Source organism: Cephus cinctus, unplaced genomic scaffold (assembly GCF_000341935.2).
Source record: "Cephus cinctus unplaced genomic scaffold, Ccin1 Ccin1_scaffold0101, whole genome shotgun sequence".
Taxonomy (NCBI): Eukaryota; Metazoa; Arthropoda; class Insecta; order Hymenoptera; family Cephidae; genus Cephus; species Cephus cinctus.
The window spans coordinates 2,569,418-2,584,471 of record NW_014332838.1 but is presented as its reverse complement, the minus strand read 5'-3'; the positions used below and the strand labels follow the sequence as shown (position 1 = coordinate 2,584,471).

Sequence of the window (15,054 nt, the reverse complement as noted above, 5' to 3'; positions counted from 1 at the left end):
GGGGGGGGGGGGGTCGCTTTAAATATACGGCAGTTTCTCAAGGTGAATTTGGTTCTTTTTTTCAACAATTGATCGGTCTCATAATTATTCTTGAAATCGAGACGGTCACGTGAGAGATACACGTGGTGTACCATTTGTATAGAAATGAAAATTTGGCTTTTTTTTTAATATAGACTTTATTAACATATTTCTCGTATAGCTCGATTTTTCTATATTAAATTTCATGGTTTTGGTTGATATATCTTCGACCACAATCTTCTGGTCCCATTATGGGTTTGCCCTGTAATCATCCAATTGAGGAACCATAAATTCATGGCTAAACGGCTCCTTTTGGTCAGGGTTATGGGTAAAAGTTATATGGTTAATAGTTGACGCCGTTCGATAGAATCAAACGCCGCGGCGCGCGGCGTCCACAGATCTCGAGGGAATCTTCAGTTTGAGCAACAAACATTCCTGTTTACCGTTTTCTCGAAAAGTAACAGGCCTACGTAACCCACTTCTATATCGGCTTGGTCGCCATGACTGTCTAAGAATTTTTTACATTTCCTCGTTTACAGAGCCGGCGGCGATGCACTTCTCTACGACTACCCTGCTACGGGCCCACTGTTTTCGAATCTGACTAAATCAAAACATATGCACGGTCTCGAGGCGTAACCATAAAAGAGACAAAATTCAAGACGTAAATCTAATATGGAATAACATATCGACATAAGGGCACCCCAGTAAGCGCCCATAAATCAAGAGCATAGACACGATCCTGTTTTATGTTGGGTATTGAATCGTGTTTTATGTTGTGAGACATGCACATATGGATACCTGTAGATATATAAAAATTATATGACAGCTGCCATATGAGCTCATTCAGGTGGTCATTGACTTTTGTGTAGAAAGAGCGTATTTTGAAAAAGTCAAAGCCCTTTAAATGTTATTCACAATTTATTTATAAAAACTTTCGTAAAATAGAAATCTTCTCTTAATTTTAGATAGAAAAACAAATTTTTTGTTAAGGAACTTAGTTGACAAATCGTTAATTATAAACTTTCCAATACAAAATCTATATGTTGGTTCTAAGATTACGTTAGTTCGCTGTCGCAAATCACTGGAAATATATAATTATCGAGTCAATATGCAATATTATGACGTCATTATTAAAGTATTTAGTAAACAATTTTTTCTGTTCAAGTTAAACTTTTTTTCCAATCAAATACTTTCTCTAATTCTATATTATAAGAATCAATTTCTTATCAGTACTGCGGCATTGTGTATCCAAATGCATGGCGAAGTAATGCTCCCTATCCTTTCTATGTTAGTCACTTTTTGTACACTTGAAAGTGTGTTCTTACTTTTTAATACGTGGCTATAACTCACTGTGGCAGTGCTTTCGTTAGTAGTCACTACCATAGAAAAGATAGGGAAAAAGACACTTCGTCATACTTGGATTTGCATTACCTTATGATCTGCCTGATGTGTTTGAAAAAGTGACAAGTGCACGACAGTTGCTAAATTATCAATAATATAAAAAGTGACGTTTCTAATGTCAATGTCTTTGAGAGACTTTTCCAAAAGTCTACAGATGCTACGTCTCATCAGTGACGTTACAAGAGTTTTCAAGAGTCCAGCGGGAGCCTGAGAATAAAAGAAAAAGAATGAAGGACCGACAGTCCCAATGCACTGTGGGTTACCGTGTCTCCAGTACACGTGGCCAGCAAAAAGTGCATCCCTACACCCAGAGGTGCAGGTAGCCAGTAGGTAGCCTACAAACAAAAATGGAGCAGCGAACACGTGCGAGAATCTTCCCTACTGCCCTCTCAATAAGATTCCTATTAATTTCCCGACGATCAACAAGCAACTGAATTTTTCTATTTTCATACCAAACACTATTCTCGGGGCCTGCCACGTGAAATACCAAGAACCCTAGCTGCTTCGTGCTGCCATGCCAGAGCGTGGGATCTTTTCGCCCAATAAATTAACACGAGGAACAGACTGGCGGAATGTTCCTTACAAGGACAGGGTGTGGCAAAAATTGCTTTTCGCAAATTCGCGAATCCTATTAGGTAGCAGCCTGATACGTCGTACATTGAGCCTTTATATTAGTTTGGAATTTATCATCTGACGTATCAATTCTCAGGAATAACCTATGACCGCAATTTCGTCTTGCGGAAATTTTAGCCTACGCGATCCATCTTGCATGCACATATATGGATATGTATATACAGTGCACAGATGACATAAATTGTCACGAAAGGTTTTGCGTTGGTTAACGTATCTATGAGGTCACAACTGACAGTTTCGCTGAAGGCTGATTGTGAATTACTACGGTCTACGTGATTCCCGGCACACGCCACTCAACAAATCCTTTCCCGAGTTACATCAATGGTCGTTAACCTAGCCGTGACTTTGCACACGGTTGATTCCATGACGCGGATCGGATATCGAGTAGTTGGGAGTCTGTGTTGAAAATCAGCCATGACAGGCTCGTCATAGTCGTTAGATATAATGACAATAATAGTTAAGAGCATCACCACAAATCATCATTGTATTATAGAACCTATAGTCGATCCACGAGTTCCACGTGGTTTTTTGACAGATCGAAAACATTTAAGTCACCGGCAAGTCACACGTGGCAGTCCATCAAATTTTTATTGCAAAGTACGCGCTTACATGATTTTCTTCTATTTTTGCGTACGTTTCCAGAATTTCATAGAAATTCATGTTATTTGTTAAAGATTGCATTTTTCTAGTGAACTGTCAAAAAACACATTAGACTCGCATACCGACTATACATCTCATTGATGACAGAATATCTCTTTAACATCGTGAGATTGATTTTTCATTAACAATGATGATACAGCATCTCTTGAAGATTTTCTCCGAATCAAAGTGTCTTACAATTTTATGGGACAATTGCTAAAATTATTAAACCGCGCCAAAAGTGCAGCATCTAGTACCGACTTCTCCCTTGATTCGCACTGACCCATTTCCGTGGGGATCGCACTAAGTAAAATTGCTATCGTAAACTGAAATTTTCTCCTCTTTAACGAGCGCGAAACGAGTCAGCTCGTATAGTATAACGTAAAAGGGCCGCCGTCATACAAGTGCATTGCCTTTAATTAACCCAGCAACTCATTCGCAACGATTACAAATGGGCTCGGCCTGACGCGTACACGCGATAGAAGATTAAGGCAGCCTACAGGGCCTCGTTTAAATTCGTAGGGAGACCGTGAAGGCGATGATTTCAATTCGCCATCTTATGCTGACATAATGCATTAGATTATACCCGGACAGTACAATGATGCAATTTTTAATTCTAATAAAAAAAATCCCTGCTGTACGTCCCATGGACTTCACATATTAAATGCATATCTTATTCCTCGCACGTACTATAGCTAGTTCATACCCACTGTTACAATCGACTGGTATATATAGTTCACCAAGTGCACGAGAGTGCGGGGATGCAAAGATGCTGCAGATGCGATGCGGCATGGACTCGCGACTCGGTAATGCCGAAACGATGATTTATACCTCGGGCCAATTAGGACGCAGCCGATTCTAAATCAGTGCAACACGTTTATTCCATTTCATTTCACATACGTCCTCCTGTGGATGTGCGTCTCGGCTCCTTTCTTCTTCTTCTTCTTCGAGGCTTCATCACCTGAGTGGTTTTACGATCTTTACCACCCACACGCGCCTGTCTATAAGCTTATGGATTGCATCCATTGAGATTTCATTTTTATTCACATTTACATAAGTATCGCAATCGACAGTCTACTTGAATAATATCGTAAGCGTTATGCATCTGGTGTGTAGACAATGACGCTAAACGGTCCGCGAGCGTCGGATGCAATTGCTTTTATAAGCGTCGAGACGCGTGGGAAGAGCGTGCAGGAGTTCGCGGGAAATACTTGGCGACACGCGACAGCATTGATGTTCACGAGAGTGAGATCTTCAAAATGATGGGAATGACATTCCATGACTTCCTAGAATATTATCTGTGCTGTGTTTATACTATTTCACTGAATTATAATTAGGCTACTGTTTTTTTTTGTTTCACTTTTCTTTCTCTACAGGGTATCCTATAGGATTTTAGGGTAAAAATGTATAACTTGATTTTGACAGGACGTATAGAAAATATTCAATTCTATTTAGAAAATAAAAAGTACCTTCAAATTTGTCTTCACGATAGACCATTAATGATTGTATAAGGAAGTGCATTAATCAATGTTTATGATATGAATTTTTTAAATTTTAACTGATTGCATTCAGAGTGTATACAGTATAGGGATATATTGAAGAATAAAAATAATCAATAAGTCAATTTCGAACTGCGACCTTGTTTAAATTTGTTATCTAACGATAAGCGTTCCACGTGCTAGACTGTCAGCGGAGAAGGAGAAGTAGGTAATGTGAAGTCTGAGAAATGCGTTTGCTCACCAAGCCATTTCAGGAATTTCAGATACATCTCATTAAGCGCATGGAGTAATTTCATTTGATTCAAGATAATCCAGACACTGCATTTACTCACAAGACCGAGATATTTTCTTCTTCGTCTCTCACTGCGGCTCGATTACACTGATTAACAATTTTATCGGATTTCAATATTTCCAAGATCTCTGATCGTTGTACTCACTCCATATTCAACGATCTAGATATATAGATGCATAGCAGCGCATACGAGCAATGTTCAAGAGAAGTGAAAAGAGGAGAAAAAATATCGCAAACAAAAATTAGGGATCGCGACCCCCGTGAATCCCGAACATCGCTCCCGGGGTGGTCGATCTTTAAAAAAGTTTTGACAGGGCATAAAAAATGAGATATGCCTAAGTCGGCAAAACGTTTGGCCCAGCAGATCACTAAGGTAGGTAGATATATATATATACACACATATATGCACATTAGTACACTATGTAAGTATAACTATAGTATACGTATCTAAAAAATCGTGAGGAGCCTTTACTGATCCCTTGGTATACAGGGATGCTGCGAGTACGTTGATCCTCGCATGAGTAACCCTAAAGGTATTGTCACAATAGAGCCCCGTCTAACTTGTGTTTCTGTAGTTCTCCGGATATATTTCACGTTTCCCATATTCCACTCAGAGAGCAGAAACGCGAGAGGAGGGTTGAAGACGCGTTTATCTTTGCATTAGAGCCGCGTGTGGTCCACGATAGAGTGCTCGGTATTTCACGGAGTTATTGATAAGAATATTCCAAGATACATACAGAATGCATAGGTACTGATACACATGCGAGCGACTTCACGATAAATACTGGTAAGTATATGGAAATATTTCACTTGTATATACACAGTCTCCACGTTGTCTCTCGCATGAGATTCTCTCCTGACAGCCATTCCATCCCGGCGGAAACCACGTACGAGGATATGTGCTGGATAGAGGAATTGCGCGCCTCTGGTATGCACGGCCCTGACATGTAATTATCAATCTGCCAGGAACTTATCGGTATGATTTACCCAGCGACCTTGATAAATATATAGGTGTAGATATATTCTAGGCATTTAAGTTACTTATTTACGTAGCGTGTCAAGTGCGCAAGTTTACTCCATTATGGGGCAGGAAATTTCATGGGATCCCATATACTACTCTTCTCCATACATATCTCGTAAATAAATTCTTGTATGAAGCCGTTCCCCAAAATTGTGCCTTTGCGTTCCGGACACGGATGGTACCTTAATAAAAAAAATTCTTGTATCGTGTGAGAGACTGTACGAGTACGAAGAACGTGGTGAGATGGAAGGAAAGGTGCCGACGCTATAGGGGGTCTGACCACTGTCCACGAGACGTTTCGAGAATTGTATACTAGGGATATTTATGGCGTTCGGCCTTTGAGAGACACCCTGTACATATTACATTAATTCATGCTGGAAGTTACCCACTCAGTGATTTCATATAATTAAGTTTCTAAAGATGTAGGGTTGGATGGTTTTTGTCACACGCACAGGATGTCGAATTCATATTAGGATTTTGTGAGTGAGATCAAAGTCTGGGGAGTATTACATTTTTTTTATTCGTTATGCAGCTTCGATTAGGACACCGGGTACGTGCGAAGTGCTGATATGTATGCGTAAGTAGAGTTATGTAGGAAGAACCTAATGAACGGGCAAAAATAATGTTGGTAGTTTCTTGGGTCTGTAGGATGAAATTTGGCTATGGGGTTTTGAGACTAGTTTGATTTTTTTAATTCGATTTTTTTTTCATATGTAAGAATATCCCATGGGATTCGAAAAATGCCCTCGACATTGGTTCGACTGATTTATTTTTGACTCTGTTAGTTCTATTTTCGGGTTACGGTTTGATTTATGGAAGAAATTCTTCATTTGCAGGGGCAAACAATACGTCTAATATGGAAACGATGTAAATTTGACTTGTTTGCTTTGCTGCACTTTATATGTGGGCTTTTAGATGGTAAAAAAATAATCATCTGTTGCTGGATGATAAAATTCGAAGGCATTTATGACTTATGGGTAAGTCGTTTAAGAATGGCACTATTAAACCAGGAGAGCGAAATTAAGTAAAAGGACAAATAGAAAAATTTCGTAAAGGTATATGGTAATCTTTTACTCGAAATCGAATTCCCATAAGAAACATTACACCAGTTATTATCTTGAGATCTAAGTCTATGCTAGGGTGTTGATGGTCCTCGGTGTTTTATTAAATTCAGATAAAATAAAATTAATGGCTTCCTCCAACCCCTGTATCTCACCGTAAAGCGACGAGGAGATGACTCCAAGAATAAGTTACAATCCTGTCCTAGTAAAAAATACACCGAGCAGACATAACAACGTACGTAAAGCCGCGTAGTTTATACTTTTTTTGAAAATGCACCTGATGTCTGTTTAGTATTATAATTAAAGCTTCCTTCGTTTTTGCGCGTTTTCTGTTTGTTTTTCGTTAAATTGTAATATGTCGAGATTGGCTCTATAAAATAAAAATTGAATTTAAATTCATCCGGTATGCTTATAAAACTAAATTCTAAGCTTCTTAATTTCCGCAGGTTCAGTTCATCCGCAGGAGCGCAGTCCTCCCTCGTAGCCTATAAATCAATACAGCAACTTCCGACGAAATATATACATAAGTAGCTCCCTCACCAAAATCATAACGAGTATATCACTGTAAGGTCATTCTTATCAAAATCAGGGTGGGATCTGTGCCGCAACAGGAAAACACTGTGGTATCCAATAACTTGGTGTAAAAACCATTTCCAAAAACATTAGACCCATAATGCAGTAGTGTGCGCGGTTTAAACGGCGCAAGCCGAGATACCGTGAGAGAGATACTGTAGTGGATGACAGTAAAGGTGCAGATTGGTGCAAAGTGTTGACTGAATAACTGTACACTGAATAACTGTCATCCAATTTGTAGTCCGAATGAGGAGTTGACATTACAAAGAAGGTTAACTACGTACCTTTCGTGTCTTCAAAGCGTGAACGGTATTCAGTCTTGAGTACTTTTGTAGCAAAACGAAGGCTATCGAGCCCGTAACGAGTAATCCAGCGCTAGTTCTCCATTTAGATAAACCACTGACACGAGCACGTGTACCGTAATTGCGTGGGACATCGTGAATATTTCGCGAAAATACAGAGATTCGCCTTGACAGACTCGCCAGAGCCGCCATTGCGGTGACGTCCAGACGTGCGGGCTGCGCACGCACGACGTTCGTAGGTTCGTTCGTTTATAAATAGACTGTAAGATTTTTTGCATCCCTTACCCGTACGAAAATAACTTACAATAGTTTTGATGACACTCCAAAGAGGGTTCACCACTTGATATTACCGTGACTTTCATACATACTAGCTGAAATTTTCAGGTTGGAACCTGTTTGCACTCGTGCGCGTCAGTGCACGTGGCTTAACTTTCTACATATAGATATTACGTCATGTGATGATTCAGAAATTCAGTAAAAGGAAGTCGGACTACCTCACTCAAATGATTATCAACGACTGGAGATTATACGTGTGTGTTTAATTTTCAAAATGTGTAATAAATTCGTTAACTGTCGGCTCGATAGATGGTGCGTAAGCGTGCAAAATAAATATTAACGATATTATTACTCACGTGGTATAGGCCTTCTTGTTACTTTGGCTGTCTCGTGGCGCTGCTATTACGTAAGATCTCGGTCTGATGGGACTTGCTACTTGGCTGAGTGGCAAACAAATTTCAAAAAAGGGAACGGAACGGGATGGGAAGTTTCGTAAAAGAAGTAAAAACTGTTGCACGCTATTTGAGTAGCTGCACTTTGGAAAAAGAGTGCTTCGCTTAAATGTTACAGTGTCAATGAGCGCTATACTTCATTGATCGTCTTGAGTTTATCTTGTGATGAGAATTTATATTGAGATAAAAGCGGAGGATGATACGATGGCGCATTTGGGTACGCGAGGAATAAGAAGTAATCGAAGATCCTCCCTGTGGAATGTCTCACTTATCAAGGCTCGCATCTTCTTCGTTTCTCATCTGAATACAATGCGGAATAAATCCCCGCGATACGTATAAGGTTACCGTGTAAATAGAAAATAGAGCATGTAGAGGGACTCACCTTTTAACATATAGTACGTTATGTAACTAAATGCCGCATTGGATGCACTCGCCTGCATCTTGGCGTTCAAGACAACGCTGAAAAAACTGTGTAAAAATAATATGGTAACTGTGTCCTCAGGTAAATATTTAATATTGATATATAAACTTTTAATTATGCAAATACCGGCTAATGATTTGAGAGTTCAAAGCCGCCAGTAAAATGAAGAAAAAAAAATTGTATATATAATTCAATATACAGTGGCGCTTCGATAATTCGAATTTTAAGGGAAACAAAATATGCTTGGAGTTATCGTAGTTTCGATCTATCGGGGTTTTTCAGTTATAGAATCGAAGCATTAGAAAATTCGAAAAACCATAGTCTTATAGAGATATATGACTTATAGAAGTTTGAGTTATCAAAGTCCTACTGTATATATCTAACGTATTTTAGAATTAGAAACGCATTATAATAATGTTTAGTTTAAATAAAAATGACTTATAGTACGTACATATTTGAATTGATCCAGTTTTTGTATACTTGCCGTTTTAGACAATTGCTTACACATATAAATTTATCAGATTTATCACGCGTCTAAGGTCTTCTAATATTATCAGTTAATTCTTGGAAGTGTTTAGCAAGAAAACTTTAAGTACACTTCGTGGTATTACTGTAAGAAGTTTTAACGACTCTAGTAAAGAAAAAATAAGTTGTACTCTGAAACACGACTTGGTACGCAAACGGTGTTGTTTTCGGGGCGAGTAAAAAAATAGAAAAAATCATTTGACTCCATTTAGAAGGCTAACATACCGCAGCTGCCATCGGCCTGAAACTCTTAAACGTTCAAAGAGATCTAGAACATTACGTGATACACGGATGCGTCGCACTTTTCAAGACCACCGCAGTGCGTCGGCCGAGGACATCGCAACCCTATCGAGTTCTCGCATCTTTCGCTTATTTGAATAATTGAAAATTATCTCTCCAGCGCTGTCACGCGCCGCCCAGCATCCGAGATGGTACAGTCGAGACGAGACTTTATACTTGACTTTGCTCGACTTGAGGCAGATCTTGTCACTCGAATTGTTACATTATAATATAATAGCATGCCAGTCCTCTTTCACTTTAAAGAGGGGCAATTCTAAATTTAAAAAAATGTTAAACCATTTCAAGGATGGTAAGTGGGTAAAGCGAAGGGAGAAATCTACCTTAGATGCAATCGCTTGACTTTTTCATGACAAGTAATTTTAACTGCCCGGAAAAAGATTTAAAAAATATAATACAATTAATTACATAAATTTTTAATTACAAAATATAATTTTTTAAATATAGTACAAAATTGTTTTTGTATTATTATATACCACTAGTAACTAATTTGCATTGGTGTTACATAACTCTTATAAGCGTTATACTATACGAGCGTTGTCCTCACTTTGAATTAGTGCTGGGTCATCATTTGATCTTGACACGTGTAATTGAGCCATGAGTGAATCCAACGATGCGAAATACGTCCTTTGATGAAAATTAATCTCAACGTTGTTAAGACGCCTCTGGGCTTTCTCTAAAGAAAGCGAGCGACATTCGTGTGAAGTTCACGTAGAGATGCAGTCAGTCGCGACCAATTTCACATAATTGAAGTGACACCTTATCTATCAGTACGATCGACAATACAAATTGAATCGTTTTACACGTAGACGATTCACTTATAATTTTTAATCCAGAATAATTTCTAAACTCTTCTCATTTAAGAGAATAAAAAGTGATAAGAGATACTCAAAGAAATTCCTTATATCAAACGTAAAAAAAAAATAAAACTCTCGTGTTTAGTATTATACCGATAATGAAAATGAAAAATACATAACAATGTATTCCACTATTATAGTAACAAGAATAGAATTATTCTAATCCAATTTCTAATCGTGAGAATAAAATTTCAAAATTTCTCTGTACTGCAATCTATCAATACAGTTATCACGTAATAATATATAACAGCATCCCTATATCCAAGAGCCATTCTACCGATGAAAATCCGTCGTGCAGTACCTGTAATTGATGATATCGCAACTAGTCGGCAGTCACGCGAGATAAATGACCGTACTAGGATACTGATGAACGAACAGCACCCAGAGTGATTGATTTCACGCGATACCCTCAGCATGGAAAACACTAGTGTGTTTAAATATACATTTAGTAGAGTAGAAGCTACCTATAGTTACCTACCTGTCCATGCATACGTATACACATATGTATCTATACACGTGATACAAGAAGCCATATGGTTTGCCGTAACGAATGCAGGCAAGTCACTTCGTCAGTCATTTTCCTGAGTGACTTCGTCAGTCATTTAGGCGTTCACATAGAATAATGTCGAAGCGTGCCTATGCTCGGTGGTCCTCGTTCACGGAATGACAGAAGGACTTTCCACGATGATTCGTCCCGGTGACTGGGCAGGAATCACCTGGACCACCTCACCGCTAGATGAAATCTACTCTAAACTTTGGTGTGAGATTAGGGTGACTTCGGCTGATTTCATCCTGGTTAGGTTTACTGGTAGGGCGGCGGCTCTTTGAGTTTTTCTAGGAGAATAAAAAAAGGTATAAAAATTTCTTAAAAAATAAATATCCTGTCCTGTTCGTGGATCTGGAATTTTAATTTGTTATGATTGTTGATATCGTTGATAAGAAGTTTGACTTGATTATTTTTGTGGAATCAGGAAAATTTTAAATATTATGTAGAGTGTATAAGTACCGGAATTATATAATCCAATTAAAGTATTTTACTGATAACTGTGCTGTGCTGTGATTATTCGTATGCAAATGATAGCTTGATAGGAGCATGTATATAATTTTTAATATAATTTCCAGCGGCATGACTATCTGCGCGATGTCGACGTTATGTGCAAACTAAAGATTTCATTGGATGATTAAACGACGCCATGGGCGAACGTTACACAGGACCGACAAACAATATTCGACCGTATCAGACCACTCTGAATATATAAAGTGATAGTTATCGCACCAAGAGCGTAGCTACCGTTGATTTGCTATTTTATATTCCTTGAATAGGTTATCTTTATATTCTTTTTTTTTGTCTGATATAAAAAAGTCCGTAACTGATATAACAAAAAAGGTCAGTGGCGCCCACACAATTTTATTATCTAGAAAAATGATTAATTGCAAAATTTAATCTGGCATACTTAATTTAACGTATTAAAATAAAATTCATTTATTTTTTCAACTTTTTTTCATATCACAAAATTTCAGGTAGAAATTTTGTTCTGTATGAAAAGTCTAAAACGAAAATGCTATGTATAATAAACAGGCGTACCGTTCATGATCGTACAATGAAATTAGATTTGCAAATATTCAAGTGTATCACAAAGTTGTTATTGTTATGTACAAGATAATTTTGAATTGTATCTTGGTTACGGACACGAATGACTAATTTAATTAATACAATCGTGACAGCTCTATTTACACAATAGACATTATCGAAATTGGTGAAACGTATGAGCAAGCAAACGTATGTGTATATACGTAATGGCAAGTTTGACAGTGACGCAGGCATACGCGTGGACTACGCCAATGAATTTATAGAGAGCGGTATAATTTTTCGATGGTACACATGCGTAACGGCACGTACACTCTGCATACGTAACGTCACTTTGTGACGTCGGGCAAGGTCGCGAGATTTGCCAGGCTGTAGGGGACGGCGTTCGCAAAAATAGAATTTCGCGTAGGAAATTTCTTTCGCGTCTACGACAATCACTGTGGGACGTTTGAATACCAAGAGGCCAGGATAGGGTATCGCGTTGCCTTCTCGAGTTTCTTTACGTTCACGAGCGTAAAGGACGGAACCGGGGCCGATCGTTTGCTGGGCTGTCGGGTCGATCGATTCGCAAGTCGCCAATGACATCAGACGCAAAACTTAATCGGATGAGACTAATAAATTCGCGAGAGCGAAATTTTGCAAGGGATACTTCTGTCGCGTTGGTATACGATTGGTTCTTCGTCTGGGGACGTTGAACTGCATTCAAGGTCCCGTGTAACAGCATTGCGGATATATACCGAATAATTATATACATAAGTAACGTTATATATTTAGTACCAAAATGGTACACACTTGATATAGATATGATTAATTAGAAATCATTGATTATCTATTATTAGAATTTTAACTGAACAGGAAACGAAGTGAAAATGAAAATTTTCTTTGATCAATTGACTCCTGCAAAATATTTAACTGATTATATATGTAAACTTCTTATCATATCCAGTAGGTACTGATTTGATTGAATTTCATGTCATTGGGACAATTTGGTAATCGAACGGATGTGATAAATTAGAGAAAGATGGGTGAGAATGAAGCACATTGTTTCGTGATATTCAATAATAATTCGTTTATTATTCCTAGAAATTATATGGCGACGATGTGGAGGGGTCTTTGATAGGGAGCTGGTCGATGATCGATGGGAAAGGATGGGACTTTCCGAGGAATTGTATACTGGCTCGCTTGTCAATTTTTATCAATTTCGATTTTTCTTTTTAAATAAAAAACCAAGTAGTCCATCGCTTCCTCGGTATTCAATTATTTGTTACAGAGTATGCATGTACGCAGTCGTTATGCAATTTGCATAAACAACGTTAATCATATATTGTCGCAGGTCTTTTCCTTTCTTATACTATTTTTTTTTTTACTCTGATATGTTTTTCTTCTCTAGCGTTTTTGGGATACGTTTTCGAAATGTTTGTGGTAGGGTAACACACGAAGTAGGGGACAGATGGGGTATGCAATTACAAAGGTAATATACGATGACTTTACGTGGCGTTTTTTTTTCTTTTTTGATAATATCACAAAACAGCATTGAACATGGGCGGATGCTTGGTTTGAAAAAAAAGAAGGAACGATGAAATTCGAAAAAGTAAGACGGTTCATCTCTAACTTCGAAATGTGTCAGAGCGTCTTGTATAGCATAGCCTTTTTTCTCCTGTTTTATCAATTTCTAATTAGTTACATTTCTAACTTTAATAGTTTCAGTCTATGAATTTAAATACAATGTCAAAATGGCAGTACAGCACTCGTTTACTTCTTTTCGACATTACGTCCTTGTGGATCGTAGACGTTTCTGTGCTCTGGCGATGAATTCACATTTCGCATTTTTGACCTTAAAATTCGCAATTGAAAATTATACGACGAATTTTCAAAACGTAATTACCAAATTACGTTAATCTTGTTAATACTGATGACGCTTATCCATACTACTTTTTTATAATCGTTTGATATTTGCCGTCCCTCTTTGTTTCCTGATAATACCACAAAAAGTACAAGGTGCCTCGAATAAAAAAAAAAAAAAAAAAAATACATTCGTACTCCAAACATACGATCATTAGATATTTAATAAGTTTTAAATTTCTAGGAAAGAAAAAAACCAAACAAAAATATGTTAAAAATTTTTAAGTAAACTTGTCGAAAAAAAAGACGGGTGAAAATTGCGCGGCAAAATATGGCTCGATTGTTTGAAATTAGAAAAATTGAAAATTTAATTTTGTTTTTTTTTTCACCTAAATTTTCTAATACCTTTTTTCTCTCCATAACACACGCCATCCTACAGACGTGCGTTGACGCACCTTACAAGCACAGAAACGCCTTTACAGTACACTTAATACACTTTAGAGTATTTGCCTTTTAACCGTACAGCCTACGACAGTCGTCTTTTACTTCTACAGCTGCTTTGAGTCGTTCGCGAACTCATTCACCAAAGTACGCATACATAAAAGAAATTCTAATAATTCGGAATTCGCCAAAAATCCATAAATCTCAGCGGCCACTTTGCAACTCGTTGCTAGGATTAGAAGCTACGGCCGAGCGTAAACGGCCCGAGGCATTTTTGGCAAATTCGTGTACCTAAAAACAGACACAATGCGAAAGAACATAGAATTCAATGCAGATGATCGATGAGTGATGATCGTAATTTATTTTTTTATGTACACGGAGTCGGTTGCTTTTCTTTTTTCAATAATAAATAATTCGTTAAATCGTTCAATAAATAGGCTACTAGATTAATAGTTTGCTTACCCCGCGTGGCGACGCGGTATGGATGATCTTCGGACATCAACAGATTGGAAGATCGTTATTTATATCGTTACAATAGGAGCATTCGAGGATGATGGAAAACAGAAGTAAAATGAGAGGAAACGTACAGTTTACATAGACCTGTTATCAGGCAGTATGTCTTCAATGTCAGAAAAAGCGATAACAAAGTCAGTTTAGAAAATGCATAAATCGTGAATCGGCAATCGTATGAAATTCTTATGGAAGAATATTATAGATGTCGACCCGATGTATAAATTCAATGGATATAAGGATAGAGAAAATCCAGACACGTTTGAATACTGACAAGCATCCCGCCATTGAAAATCTACGTCAATGCTATTTATATAAGGTGTATGCTTTTTACGTCAATACTCAAAGGTCCATTTACAGAAATGCGATTGATTGCAGGCTGCCATCATTACCATCGTGAAAAACC

The 15,054-nt window shown here is 37.8% G+C and overlaps 2 protein-coding genes across 13 annotated transcripts in view; both read right to left on the bottom strand.

The window, feature by feature from the left end:
* The window catches only part of LOC107274767 (calcium uptake protein 3, mitochondrial), a 40,071-nt gene extending 31,412 nt beyond the window's left edge, over positions 1-8,659 (bottom strand). For 2 of the 8 annotated variants that reach the window (XM_015754261.2, XM_015754258.2), the window contains exon 1: positions 7,422-7,684. In XM_015754261.2, the coding sequence (XP_015609747.1) occupies positions 7,422-7,631 (210 nt within the window). In that variant the 5' untranslated portion in view covers positions 7,632-7,684. Of the gene's footprint in view, positions 1-7,421; positions 7,690-8,071 lie in introns of those variants that run through there. The other 6 variants (XM_025091956.1, XM_015754257.2, XM_025091954.1 and 3 more) reach the window with 6 other exon arrangements.
* A 907-nt stretch (positions 8,660-9,566) lies between these two features.
* Positions 9,567-15,054, bottom strand: part of LOC107274765 — an 83,220-nt gene continuing 77,732 nt past the window's right edge. For 2 of the 5 annotated variants that reach the window (XM_025091946.1, XM_025091947.1), the window contains exon 6: positions 9,569-11,101. In XM_025091946.1, the coding sequence (XP_024947714.1) occupies positions 11,011-11,101 (91 nt within the window). In that variant the 3' untranslated portion in view covers positions 9,569-11,010. Of the gene's footprint in view, positions 11,102-13,137; positions 14,430-15,054 lie in introns of those variants that run through there. The other 3 variants (XR_003061889.1, XM_025091948.1, XM_015754254.2) reach the window with 3 other exon arrangements.